The 15,024-nt window shown below is 41.5% G+C and overlaps 1 protein-coding gene and 1 long non-coding RNA gene across 3 annotated transcripts in view; one reads left to right on the forward strand and one right to left on the reverse strand.

Annotated features, from left to right (window-relative positions):
• Window positions 1-14,995, forward strand: part of rxfp2a (relaxin family peptide receptor 2a) — a 95,288-nt gene extending 80,293 nt beyond the window's left edge. For both annotated transcript variants that reach the window (XM_083569102.1, XM_083569103.1), the window contains 2 exons: window positions 11,952-12,170; window positions 12,853-14,995. In XM_083569102.1, coding sequence (XP_083425228.1) covers window positions 11,952-12,170; window positions 12,853-13,112 — 479 coding nt within the window. In that variant the 3' untranslated portion in view covers window positions 13,113-14,995. The remainder of the gene's footprint in view (window positions 1-11,951; window positions 12,171-12,852) is intronic.
• Window positions 1-15,024, reverse strand: part of LOC310741423 — a 207,216-nt gene that overhangs the window by 90,079 nt on the left and 102,113 nt on the right. The window lies entirely within an intron of this gene.

Raw genomic sequence — 15,024 nt, forward strand, 5'->3', positions numbered from 1 at the left:
AATAATGTCCGGATAATCGGTGTTCCTGAGGGACCCAATAGCTCCACATGTTGCCGTGCTGCTGAAGGAGGCACTGAGTCTGGAGAAAGAGCCGGTTCTGGACAGGTCGAATTGCACTTTACAGCTCGTACCAAAATCTGGTGAATGACCACGAGCCATTGTGGCCAGATTTCACTATCACAGCGAATGTCTGGATGTCTTACGGTGCGCCAGAGAACTGCAGCGAATTCAGTTTAAGGGTCTGAACATTTCTATTTTTCCAGACCATACGGTAAAAAACGCAAAAGCACGGGCTGCCTTTAACGAGGTTCGGCGGCAGCTCCATGGCATTAAAGGTGTGCAGTACGGGTTATTTTATCTAGCGCGGCTACGTATCACACACAATGGTGTTGGGAAAGATTTTCTTTCACCTGATGAAGCCAGCGGGTATATAAAAACTATCCAAACTGTCTAAAGTGTGAACATATTTTTTGTCGCGGTTGGTCGTGATGTTTGCTCCTTGTTTTTCATGTCACTGCACTATTCACAAACTCTTGTGATGCTGGTCTTTAACTTTTTTTTAATTTATTTTTTGTTTGTTTGCTTTTATTTAAGTGTTATTTTTACGGAAATCAAAGTGTAAGTGATCCTGAAAACTTAATGTTTGTTTCATGAACGCTTGGTTGATTTATGTTGGGAACTTATTTTCCTCTAGAAACTTTGTATATATGTTTATATAGACCAGGAATGGGCAGCAGTGAACTAGATATAGTTGCGCATAATTTATGTTGTGTTTAATCTGCTGGAGCCTCTCTTTGCCTAGGATGGGCTTGTACTCCGTGTCGTTAGCACATTTATTTGTGTGGGCGGCAATAGGTTTCTTTTTTGATAGTTCATGTTGCTGTTCCCTGGGGTTATTGTTAGAATGGGGACTCTTCTTGTGTGTTGGGTATGTGTTTGTGTTTGAGTGTCTGATGCGCACGTACTGGGTTGGGGGGTGGGGATCCCCCTGGCTTCACAGGTCCTGTTTTCTTTTTTTTTGTGTAGTTGTTTTTGGATGAATGGCTGACAATAATACAGACTCACGTTTAGCTGGCAGTGGTGCACCTGTCCGGTTCCTTAGCTGGAATATTAGGGGTATGGGTAATCCTATTAAACGGTCTAGGGTTTTTACCCACCTGAAACGCTTATGCGCCGACATAGTGTTTTTACAGGAAACACACCTCAGACACAGAGATCATCATAGGCTTCGCCGTCCTTGGGTGGGTCAAACTTTCCACTCCAATTTTAATTCTAAGGCACGAGGGGTGGCCATCCTAGTAAATAGAAGCATACAGTTTTCACCTACACATACAATTGCAGATAGGAATGGCCGATATTTCATTGTGGCTGGTACGCAGACCAAGGTTCTGCTGGTTAATATTTACGCTCCAATCTTTGATGATCCTGATTTTGCAAATAGGTTACTTGGCAATCTTCCCTTTATAAATACCCATTTGATAATTTTTGGTGGTGATTTGAATTGTGTTTTAAACCCTGTTTTGGATTGTTCCAGTTTTCGTGCTGTATCCCAATCTGCAATGTCTAAATCGTTCTCCGATTTCGTGTCACAAAACGGTTAGGGAGATGTCGCAATCCCGGGATAAAAAAATTATAATTTTTCTCCCCGGTGCATCATTCATATTCCAGAATTGATTATTTTTTGATTGATAGCCGTCTTAATCGCTCCGTTGTATCTACAGATTATTTGGGCATTGTGATCTCTGATCATGCTCCTCTAGCGTTGAATATCCGATTCTCAACCCATAGACCTACACAATCTCCCTGGCCATTTAATTCGCATCCCTTAGCAGACAAGGATTTCTGTGCGTCTATTTCTGAAGCTATTGTTGAATTCTTGTTGTTTAATCGTCTTGACTCTACTTCATGCTCATTATTATGGGAGACTCTGAAAGCCTATCTCAGGGGGGCAAATCATTTTGTACTCTGCTTTCACATATCGGGAGCACAGAGCTAAACTCAGAAATTTCATCGGCTATCAGCCAACTCGATCAGAGCTACGCGTCCAACCCTTCTCCAGAGCTATACAAACAACATGTTGAGTTGCAGGCAGAATTCGATCTCCTCTCCACTAGGGAAACTGAATGCATGTTACTACGAACTCATGGATCGTATTATGGATACTGTGACAAACCAAGCAGTTTGTTAGCTCATCAGCTGAGACGGCAGGCTGCATTAAGCATTAATAATGACTCAAATGTCACCGTTACCGATCCCATAGAGGTCAATGCAGTATTTAAGTCATATTACTCTGCTCTTTATAAATCTGAATGCCTTACTGATAGTAAGAGACTGGGTGATTTCCTTTAAGGTGTCGATCTTCCTGTTGTTGATACGGTCTCTGTAAGGGACTTGGACTCTCCACTATCTCTTGACGAAGTCAGAGCTTTAATAAAGGCGATGCAGTCTAATAAAGCCCCAGGCCCAGATGGTTTTCCAGTTGAGTTTTTAAGTCAAGTCAAGTCAAGTTTATTTGTATAGCGCTTTTCACAACAGACATTGTCTCAAAGCAGCTTTACAGAAAACAACAGTGAAGGTGAATGGTGTGCGTTTGTCCCTGATGAGCAGCCGTGGCGACAGTGGCAAGGAAAAACTCCCTTAGATGATATGAGGAAGAAACCTTGAGAGGAACCAGACTCAAAGGGGAACCCATCCTCATATGGGTGACATCAAAAGTTTGGTCATAAATCTTTCAACAATACAGAACAATTTGTGATCATCATAGATCCAGCATCAGCTTCTCCATGCCAGGGCCTTTAAACACTCGGCATCTACTTCTCCATGATCATCCATAGGTCCATAATCTTCACGAGGTGGGACGTGACTGGAGCTGGCCAAACCTCAGGAAGCCTCGGGATGGGGAGAGAAAGAGAAGCAGTGGAGAGGAATTAGCGTAGCTGCTGTTCATGATATTAACAGCACAAGTTGATAATGTGCATGTGATCAGATGTTCTGGAGCACAAGGTTGTGATGTGATGTGCGTGATGTGTGTTATGTGTAGGCTTTGCTAAAAAGATATGTTTTTAATCTACACTTAAACTGGGAGAGTGTATCTGAACCCCGAACACTGTCAGGAAGACTATTCCAGAGTTTAGGAGCTAAATGTGAAAATGCTCTACCGCCTTTAGTGGACTTTGCTATTCTAGGAACTACTAGAAGCCCAGAGTTTTGAGATCTCAGGGAGCGTGACGGATTGTAGCGTGTTAAGAGACTGGATAGATACATGGGAGCCAAACCATTTAGTGCTTTATAAGTGAGTAGCAGTAGTTTGTAGTCTATTCGAAACTTAATAGGAAGCCAATGTAGGGACGATAAGATTGGGGTTATATGATCGTATTTTCTTGACCTAGTAAGAACTCTTGCTGCGGCATTCTGAACTAACTGAAGCTTGTTTATTAATGATGCAGGACATCCACCTAGTAATGCATTACAGTAGTCTATTCTAGAGGTCATAAACGCATGGACGAGCTTCTCTGCATCAGATATAGATAACATATTTCTTAGCTTAGAAATATTTCTAAGGTGAAAGAAGGCTGTTTTTGTAACTTGATTGATGTGATTTTTAAAAGATAAGTTGCTGTCTAAAATAACTCCCAGGTCTTTTACCGTTGAACTAGTAGTTACAGAACAACCGTCTAAATGCAGGCTGAGATGCTGGAGCTTCTGTGTACTATTTTTTGGGCCGATGAGCAAAATCTCCGTTTTATCAGGATTTAATAGCAGAAAGTTATGGGTCATCCAATCTCTTATTTCTTCAACACACTCAGTTATGCGAGCTAATTGAGCTGTATCGCCTGGTTTGGATGAAATATATAGCTGGGTATCATCAGCATAACAATGGAAGCTAATTCCATGCCTTCTAATAATATTTCCTAATGGAAGCATGTATATTGTAAAAAGCAGGGGTCCCAGAACTGACCCTTGTGGCACGCCATAATTTACTAGCATTATCCTGGATAGCTCTCCATTTAAATCTACGAAATGGTAACGATTGGACAGGTAGGATTTAAACCAGCTTAATGCCTGTCCCTGAATACCGATGTAATTCTGTAAGCGATCGAGGAGAAGATCATGATCTATAGTGTCGAACACAGCACTAAGATCTAGTAAAACTAATAGGGAGATGTAGCCTTGGTCTGAAGCTAAAAGCAGGTCATTAGTGATTTTAACTAGAGCAGTTTCTGTGCTATGATGGGGCCTAAAACCTGACTGAAACTCTTCAAAGATATTGTTCTCCTGCAAGTGGTTACATAACTGGGCAGCGACAATCTTTTCTAAAATCTTAGACATAAATGGGAGATTTGAAATTGGTCTGTAATTCGATAGCGTGTTTGGATCCAGATTAGGTTTTTTAATGAGGGGCTTAATAACTGCTAACTTGAGGGATTTAGGGACATGACCTAACGATAGTGAGGAGTTAATAATATTTAAAAGAGGCTCACCAGCTGTATATAACACTTCCTTCAGTAGTTTAGTGGGAATTGGATCTAACTGACATGTTGTTGATTTAGCTTTCATAATAGCATCATACAGCTCTTCCTGTCCTATACATGTAAAACAGTGTAGTTGTGGGGTTGTAAAGAAGTTTATCGATAAATTGGCGCCGCTGCTCCTTGGTGTGTTCAATGAATCTCTGGGTCGGGGCGTGCTACCACCTACTTTTAATTAGGCCTCAATAGCCCTTCTCTTGAAGAAGGGCAAGGATCCCAACCTGTGCGGATCATACAGACAGCTGTCGCTGCTGAATGCCGAGGTGAAAGTGCTGCGAAAGTGATCGCATCCCGGTTAGAAAATGTACTACCACGTATCATATCTGTGGAGCAGACTGGATTGATAAAAGGGGGACACTCATTTTTTAACAGTTCGAGTAGTCTTGTTGGATGCTGAGAAAGCGTTTGATAGAGTCGAGTGGGAATACCTGTTTGCAATATTGAGGAAATTTGGGTTTGGTGATACATTTGTCTCCTGGATCTGCCTCCTTTATAAATCTCTGCAAGCCAGTGTTCGTACAAATAATATTAGCTCTGATTATTTCAGTCTCGGGCGTGGAACCCGGTAGGGGTGCCCACTGTCACCACTGCTATTCGCCCTTGCCATTGAGCCATTATCCATTAAACTTAAATCCTCATTAGCCTTTAAGGGTATAACTCGCAAGGGGGAAGAATATAAGGTGTACTTATATGCTGATGATTTGTTGTTATATGTGACGGATCCTGCAGCCTCTGTTCCTGTCATTTTATCTATCTTGGTTGAGTTTGGCTCTTTCTCTGGATACAAACTGAATTTTCATAAGAGTGAGTGTTATCCGGTAAACAATACCGCTCTTCAACTTCAGCGTCTGAATCTGGCATTCAAATTCAACTGTTCAGGCCTTAAATACCTTGGTTTTACAGTGACCCGTTCCTTACCCAGACTTTTTCATGCCAATCTCGCTCCGCTTGTGGCAGACATGAAGTCGGATTTTCAGAGGTGGAGCAGTCTGCCTCTGTCTTTAACAGGAAAAATCAATGCAGTTAAAATGAATGTTCTGCCCAAGTTTCTTTATTTTTTTCAATCGCTTCCACTATTTTTACCCAAGTATTTTTTTTATCTTTAGATAGAATCATTAATTCTTTTCTTTGGAGTGTAAAACCGCCCAGAATCCATAAGACTTTATTGCAGAGATGTAGGCTCAGTGGTGGGCTTGCTTTGCCCAATTTTCAAATATACTCCTGGGCTGCACATATCCAAAAACTGAATTTCTGGTCCAATTCAACAGAATCCACTTGGTGCAATCTAGAGCTACTGTCTTGTAGATCGTCCTCCATGTCTGCTCTGCTTTGCCCACCTTTTCCTGTCAGACCATCTCAATATACTGACAATCCACACACTTAAGATTTGGTTTCAGTTTAGGCGTCACTTTAAATTTAGGGCTTTATCAGCAGATAAAAAATTATTTGTTTCCCCAGTCACTTTTGGATTCAGCTTTCTCACTATGGCACAAAAAGGCATTAAGCAACTTTATAATTTGTACAAAGATGGCGTCTTTAGAAGTTTCACCCAGCCTATCCTTGGAGTATGAGCTGCCTACAGCTCATTTTTTTCGATATCTCCAAGTCCGCAGCTTTGTATCTAAATGCCTTCCCAATTTTCCCTCTGTACCCCCCAAGCAACCTTGGGAGAGTTTAGTCATGTTTACTCCACACCAGCGTAGTTTGATTTCCCGGATATACAGTTTTATTTTATCTCTCAATAGCTGTAATACAGATAAAACCAGGACCGCATGGGAGGAGTTGGGGCTGCAGTTTGGCGACGAACGGTGGGAGAAGGCCGTAGATAGGAGATACGGTCTATCACTTCCTGTGCCCGCCTCAGTCTCATTCAGTTTAAGGTTTTATACAGAATTCCTCTTTCCAAATCGAAACAGGCAAAAATCTATCCTGGGGCTGAGGACAGATGTGACAGATGTCATGCTTTCCCCTGTCATTTAAGTCATATGTTCTTTCTGTGCCCGAAATTACATGCATTTTGGACAGGTTTTTTCAGCATTATGTCCTAAATATTTGGAGTGCAATTGACGCCATGCCCACTGATCGCTATATTTGGGTTACCAACGAGTCGGTATCACTGAGTTCTGCAGACAAAGATGTTTTAGCTTTCTCATCTTTATTGGCCAGACGTTGCATACTTCTGCACTGGAAAACAATAGGATGTCCTTCCATCTCTTGGTGGTTTAAAGACTTAATGTTTTTTCTTAAGTTGGAGAAAATAAAATATACACTGAGGGGTTCTACTGGCATTTTTTTTTTGCAAAAGGCAACCTGTTATTTCTTATTTTAGGAGACTACGTGTGCTACCTGATTAAAGATCTAAATTGATCAAAATCAGACTGTATGCATGACCTTTATTTTGTTTCTTTAGTTATTTAAGCAGGGGGATGTGCGGTGTGTGTGCGTGCGCATGTGTGCGTGTCTTTGTCTGGGGGTTTGTTTGTGTTTTGGGGGGTGGGGGTGTTTTTTCTTTGTTTGTTTAAAAAGAAAAATTTGAGAATTTCTGTTTACATTTCTGTATCTGTAATTTCTGTATCTGTAAAAAAAAAAAAAAAAAGACTACACTGGTACCTTGACCTACAAGTATAATTCGTTCCATGGTCGAGCTTGTATCTCAATTTGCTCGCACATCAAATCAATTTTCCCCTTTGAAAATACTCAAAATGGCATTAATCCGTTCCAACCTTCAAAATGCCACCTCGTTTTTTTGTTTCATGTTATTAAATTAGGAAAATACATTTCATAGTAACAAATCTTTTATAAAAACATAATAGAAAGAGTATGTAAAGATATAATAAGGTTTTATTCAGTGTATGTAGATGAAATCACTAGAGCTAACGAAAACGCCGGCGGAGGGGGGCGGGGGTGAGAGGCGATAAGCGGCGGAGGAGGGAAAACTCGATTTTTTGCTACTCTATCACTACTGTACACTACGTATCCCTAAACTCAATTTTATTTATCTTTTTTCTTCTTTGCTTATCTTAATTTTCGTCACAGTCTTCGCTTTCTGGCTTCGCTTCGCCATCTAGCAGCGGCGTCTTGAGCTCGTACCTTTTTTGCTCGCGTAACAGAGCAAAAAATCGACTGAATCAGAAAACTCGTACATTGATGCTATACTAATCACCTTCACCTGTCTCCAATCTTCACCCTCTCTAATAAACGTCCTATTCGTATTCTGGTTTCCGACTCTCAATCAAAGCGTGACAAAAGATCAGACCTATACTGACTACTCGCCTCGATGGAGCCACAAATGGGGTCCGTTTCGGATCCCATCAAGGAACTTGTCGCCGCTCTTCAGGAGGCGTCCGCACCGGCCGCCACCAGCGGAGTTCAGCAACCCACATCCAGCAGCCCAATCGCTCTTCCAGCGTTATATTCTGAAGACGCAGCTGAGTGCAATGGCTTCCTCCTGCAGGTCAACCTCTACATTGAAACGCAGCCACACAAGTTACCCTCCGATCGATCCAAGGTGGTGTTTCTCATCTCCTTACTCACTGGAAAAGCGCTGTCCTGGGCGATGGCGATATGGAGCGCCAATAGCGCCCTAAACACATCTTACGTGCAAATCGCTAACCACTTAATGGAGGGTTTCTGCAATGCCACTGAGGCCCTCACCACGGCAGATCAGCTGTTCAATCTGTGCCAAGGCTCTTTTCTGCATGCAGGTTACAGCCTCTGCTTCCGCACCCTAGCAGCCACCAGCGGTTGGAACGAAACTGCTCTCCTCAGGGCATACAGCCAATAGTTAAACCCGGACATTAAGTTGGTTATGGCCACCGATGACGACGCACTTGGATTGGAAGCTTTCAGATCAGCCTGTTCCATCATAAGGATATCCGGTTTCTCGTTCTGGAGAACTCTACAGCGAGTGTCATACTGGGTCGACCCTGGCTGGCAAAACACTTCCCTAAGTGCTCATGTAACCCCTGTAACTTCTCGAGTGGAGCCCCCGGTGCAAGGAGTAGTGTGTGCATAACCTACCACTTCCATGTCCTGGAACCAGATTCCCCTAGTGGCCACAAACTTCCCGGAGGTGGAGATTCCCCTGGAGTACCGATCATTTGGGACATAATCAGTAAACAGACAGCGACCCGCCTGTCCCCCCCACAGCCCTTGGGACTGTGCTATAGACCTGGTGCCAGGTGCTAAACTGCCTACAGGAGGGTGTACCCACTGTTGGTTCCGGAGCGCGCAGCGATGGAAGATGGCAGGCTTCATTGCCCCATCCTCTTCCCCCGCCGCCTCTAGCTTCTTCTCTTAATGGAGAAGAAGGGAGGGGGACTCCGGCCCTGCATTGACTATCAAAACCTAAACGCCCAAATCGCTCCACGCCCATATCTGCTTCTTCTGGTCCCAGCCACCCCTGATGACTTATGAATTAATATTAAGGAGTAAACAGCACTGTGTGTGAGAGAGAAGAGAGCGAGAGAGAGAGAGAGAGAGAGAGAGGACTTACACGGATCTTCACAAAACTGGATCTCCGCAGTGCCTATAATCTGGTATGCATCCGCCAGGGGAACGAGTGGAAGACTGCCTTTATCACCCCCTCGGGTCACTATGGGTACCGCGTCATGCCGTACGGCTTGTCCATCTACCCCGCAGTGTTCCAGACCTTCATGAATGAGGTGTTCAGACCGTTCCTCCACCGATTCATAAGCGTCTACAAAAATGAAATCCTCATTTTCTCCCGAGACCCGATCGAACACTGCGGCCACATCACCCAAGTCCTGGAGCGACTAAGGAACCATCACCTCTACTTCAAGCTCCAGAAGTGTGAGTTTTACCGGTCAGAGGTACAGTTCTTGGGATATGTGATTAGCCCATCTGGGATACAGATGGAAAAGGGGAATCTAAAGGTGGAGTGGAACTGGCCCCTCCCGAGCACCACCGAGGAGCTCCAACGCTGCCTGGGGTTCACCCAACTTCTACCGGCAGTTTATCCAGGGCTTCAGTCTGGTCACAGCCCCGCTCACCTCTCTGCTAAAGGGGAAGGCCAAGACCATTACGTGGACCCAAGAGGCAGAGGAGGCCTTTCAGGTGCTAAAGAGTTGATTCAGTGTTGCCTCTCTCCTACGACACCTGGATCCCTGGCTCCCATTCATCATGGAGGTAAATGCCTCCTCCCCCTGCTTGTCCCAAAAGTCGGGGACCCCACCACGGCTCCGGCCCTGTGCCTTCTTTTCTAGGTAGCTCTCCAAGGCGGAACAAAATTACGACATCGGGAACCGGGAACTCCTAGCCATCAAACTCGAGGAGTTCCGTCATTGGCTGGAGGGAGCAGCACACCTCTTTATGGTCATAACGGACCACAAGAACCTCCAATACCTGCGAGAAGCCAAACGCTTAAACCCCTGGCAAGCCAGATGGGCGCTGTTCTTCACTTGACGTACGAGCCCTCCAATGTTCCCACGGTGGACAACTGGTTCTGGGAAAGGGTGCATGTGTGGGAGTCAGCCCACACACAGCTCCGACATAGCCTTAGAACCACCCAGAGGTTTGCAGATTCTCTGAGGTCGGAGGCCCCCTCTTACCGAATAGGGGTCTGACTATCCACCCAAGATTTGCGGCTCCTGCTACCCTGTAAGAAACTAGGTCCCATATCGGCTCGAACTGCTGCTTGGTACCGCATCCATCCAACCTTCCACGTGTCTCTCCTGAAGCCCTTCACACCCCCTACCACAGAGCACGTTGGAGTCGCCTTAGATCCTCCTCCGCCAGACATGCTGGACCAGCCATTGGTGTACTCCGTCCGGGAAGTTCTAAACTCATGAAATAGGGGTAGCAATCTGAAATACCTTGTAGACTGGGAGGGGTACAGACTGGAGGAACGATTGTGGGTCCCCATACAGGATGTGCTGGACCCGGCTCTCCTGGAGGATTTCCACACCAACCACCCCGACCGCCCGCACCTCAGGACTGTGGGCACCTCAGGTGCCGAGTTAGGGCTGGAGGAGGAGGTAATGTCAGGGAACCACCGGCCATGCCTCCACTCGGCACTTAGCGCACTCGCAGCGCCTTGCCTCCATACTAATCAGCTTCACCTGTTTCCAATCATTACCCTCCATTTATAAGGCCCCCGTTCGCACTCACTTACCATCTGATATACGGTTCATTCTGGCAATCATCCCTGGACTACCTGTGTTTTGGAATATACCCATTTTCCGGTACATGCTGCTTTCTAGCTTCTGTTTGTTTTCCAAGGCTAATAAATGTCTTATTCGTATTCTGGTTTCCGACTCTTGATCAAAGCATGACAATGTCATTAAATCAATATTAGCCTATCAGCTCAGGATGTATATGCCTTGCTGCAATTGTTCTGATAGTCCTGGTACAAGGCAAAAGATACCACCATCATTGTTAGTTATTTGATGGTAAACAATAATGAATAATGAACATTTACAGTATATGAATTCTATTTTCATGCAGACATGTATTTTATTTCTCTTACAATCTCTTTTTATATCATTATTTATTATTTTTTAAAAGGTCTATAACAGTAAAAACAGCATGACATCTTTAAGTATTTAATTTGGTATAATACATTTTAATATTGACCCACATTAAAACAGTATGTATTGCAGGCTGTCTGGATGAAAATAGAATGATTGGTAAATTATTTTTGCCACAAAATAAAAAACAAGGACTTAATGGAAATTTGATGGAAAACAGAAAAGTAGTGTCTTTATTCCGCTCAGAGTTTTTAACTCCTTTGTGAAACTGAATTAATTACATTGTAGTGTAGCTGGATTGAATTATTCTGAATACAATTGAAAAAGAGAGAATTATTATGCAGTCTTGGGGACTCTGTTGTTAATGGTCCATGATGCTGACCATATTAATTATGCTAACTGATTAGCTCGGGGCTGTGTATATGAATGTATTAATGACACACTGACCCTAATCAATGAAATCATGAGAATTTCCAAAATATATGATGGAACTAATGTCATCTAGTGCTGTTTTGCAATTCATCCCAAATAACTATTAATTATTTTTTTTTTATTATTAAAACTTTGTTCATACATTGTATGACCAAAATTATGTGGACAGCTGACCAACATACACATACCACACCCTTGTGGCTGGTATAGTGGAAAGCCGTCCCAGAATCATAGGGATTATTATAAGAGTAAAGGGAGGTATGTAATGATAATAAAACACACATGAATTTTCATTATTAAGTGTCCACAAACTTTTAGTTAGATGGTCTATTCAAAGAAAAAAAAAAAGATATTGGGCCCTTTTGACACAGAATTTTTATGTATATGGATATTTGTTTCTTGAATTCGCATTTTCCACCACATCTCTATAGTTCTTTAGATCTGTTGATTGATTGTGTGCATATATTAACACATAGTTTATCATGACTTTCTCTGTTAACAGGGCTGAACCTGCTGGCTTTCCTTGTCATTGTGTTCTGTTACTCCAGTATGTTCTACTCTATCTATAAGACCGGTATCAATGCCACAGATGTGCACAATCGCTTGCACAAAGATGTGGTTGTGGCCAATCGCTTTTTCTTCATTGTGTTTTCTGATGCCCTCTGCTGGATTCCAATATTCCTGGTCAAAACACTCTCTCTTCTGAAGATGGAAATACCAGGCATGTAAAATTTATTTCATATTTACCATAAAATTCAAACGTAATGAAAAAAATGCTTATTCATTGTTATGTTATAATGTTTTCTTCTAAAAGTGATGTAGTTGATTTAGGCTAAAGAACATCCAACCAGCTCTTAGCAATTACCAATAATATATAATATATTAGCAATAGTAACAACAAATTAATGATTATATTAATAATGATTTTATATCTAGGAACTACTGTAGTACAACTCTAATTCTAAAAAATGTAGGGAGAATCTCATAAACTAATTTTATTAAAAACCCATAGATTTTATAAACATTCAATTTTTTGACATCACATTGAAAATTTCCTTTCCATTTTTTTTCCACTTAAAATTGTACATTTCCTCAGTTAAAACATTTGATATGTTTCTATTTTCTATTGTGAATAAGATATGGGGTTATGAGATTTGCATATCATTGCATTCTGTTTTTATCTACATTTTACATTATTTACATAGTTTTACTTTTTTGGAATTGGGGTTGGAAATCATGCTTTTTAAAGAGAGTATTAAAGTATCTAAACAATGTTAAGATCAGATTAATTTTTGATTAAATACTTTATTGAGCACAATATTTATGACTGCAAATTCAAATTATTATAAGAAACATTTTGTTTTGATTGAAATTAGTGAAATTATCTTGTTCATGTTATGCAGGCACAATAAACTCTTGGGTAGTGATCTTCATCTTGCCCATCAACAGTGCCTTGAACCCCATCCTCTACACTCTGACTACCAGCTTCTTTAGGGAGCAGGTGGAACTGTTGCTGTGCCGCTGGCAACGCAGCTCATCCTTCATGAAAGACCGCAAGAGCTTTACTAGCACCACAATCTACATGGAACCTTCCAGGCACATGTTTTACCATTCAAAGGGGAAACTGTCCCAGGTCTCCTATCCAGATGCTCGATATAGCTGATGTAGCAGAATAGTTCTGACCTTATCAACAGCTCATTTGCATTCCATGTGAATGAAAGGCTATTGTGCATAAAAAAAAAAAAAAAAAACTCCGGGGAAGTCTGCAAGTGGGATATATGTAGCAACATGGCTCTTGATATATTTTCTCTCTCAAGAGGATGAATGCACAAAAAAAAAAGGCATCACTGTGTCATTGAGGTACAAAACTGAGACAAGAGAGATAATTTCTCCATCAATGCGATTAAAATGGTACTGACCATGCACTTCACCAAGTGCAGTATGTCGTTTAATGTCAGTAGGTCTTTTGAATGCTCTTGAGCCAGTTCTTCATGCATTTTTAAACAAATGATCTATAGAGAATATCTTTTCCACATGTGCATTATTTATGTCACATTTCTCATAAATCAATCAGAAACTGTAAAAATCATCTCATTGAATATACTGTGCAGTTCACAAACATCCTGAGGATCACTACAAAGTTTTGAATGTGGTTATAACATTGCATAATTATACTACATAACACATAACATGACATGTATTACTATATGATCCCAAGATGTTAATTCACTACCATTAGTTTTGCTGTGTCACACCAAAGGATCTTTGGTAGAGGTCGACCGATATGGGTTTTTCTCTTGCAGATGCCAATATTTAGAAACGAGGACAGCCAATGGCCAATAAATTATGCCGTTTTTTTTTTGGACAATTTTATTTTTTCCATGTCATAAAATCTAATACTTAATTAATAAGACGTGATACAGAAAATTGCTTAAACATTTATTTTATACCATAAGCCTCTCTAATCAGTGCACTTGTTACCAGGTATTTGTACCTAAACCTACCTGTAGCCTTAACTACAACTGGGTGAAGACTCACTAACAATACAGTTCCAAAAAGTTACTTGCGTTCTATCTCCAAATGTAGCATCATATTTAACCAATGAAATATATAAGGCTAGATTAAGAACGAATGACACTCCAAGCTGACGGTCAGCCTTCAGGAAATGTTGGGGGTCGAGTTTGAGTGCCGGTCAGATGTATTTTTTCTGCACCGTTGGCTCTGCTCGAATGGCATCAGCTATTTCTGCAGCGAATCAGCGTTGGAGCTGGTCGGCGAGATAGAGAATTCGACTGACTATTTAGCTTAGCGAATGAGCACACAGAAAAAAAAAAACGGAACGCTATTGTTGTCATTCTTGCTCTTGCAACTTTGCAACTAAGCAGACTATTAAAAAAAAACTACACGAATCTGTTAGTAATGATTGCTTCTTGCTTTATATTATAAAGTCTTAGCTTTTTCGGTTTTCCTGTTTGGATGCTGAATAAAGACTACTGCCACCTGCTGGTAAAGCAGTTATGTTCTCTCAAGCAAGCACAGAACAAAAGCGCACTATTTGGCATGATTTGGCCTACCTAATAATCGCCATAATTTGCAGCCCTTAAAAAAGAAAATGGCAAAAATCGTCTCGAATAATGGGCCGACCGATCAATCTGTCGACCTCTAATCTTTGTAGTCCATTTACAAACCCAAGTTAAGGATTTCTTTTCAGCTTTGTACTTTGTATGAACAACAGCTGTACCTTATACATTTTATAGGTCACATTTCTTTAAGCTGCACTAAATAGGTACTTAATGATGATATTCTAGTACTTTTCAGGTTATTCTCTTGCCATGCCACATGTGTTGTTCTCTGCTTTAGTAATAATATGTTCTGAATGTTTTTCTTTTTATGTTGTCTTTGCCATCTTGCCATTTCTATGATCTCTTCAGCTTTTGTATTATATTCCTCCCACTTGTGAGTGGGAAATTATGATTAAAATGAACAAGCTTCTTTGAAATAGCAATGTGCATCTTAAAAAAAAAAAAAAGGATTTTAAACATAAAACTGTCTATACTTATTTTTTTTAGCACACA

Source organism: Silurus aristotelis (assembly GCF_946808225.1).
Source record: "Silurus aristotelis genome assembly, chromosome: 18".
Lineage (NCBI taxonomy): Eukaryota > Metazoa > Chordata > Actinopteri > Siluriformes > Siluridae > Silurus > Silurus aristotelis.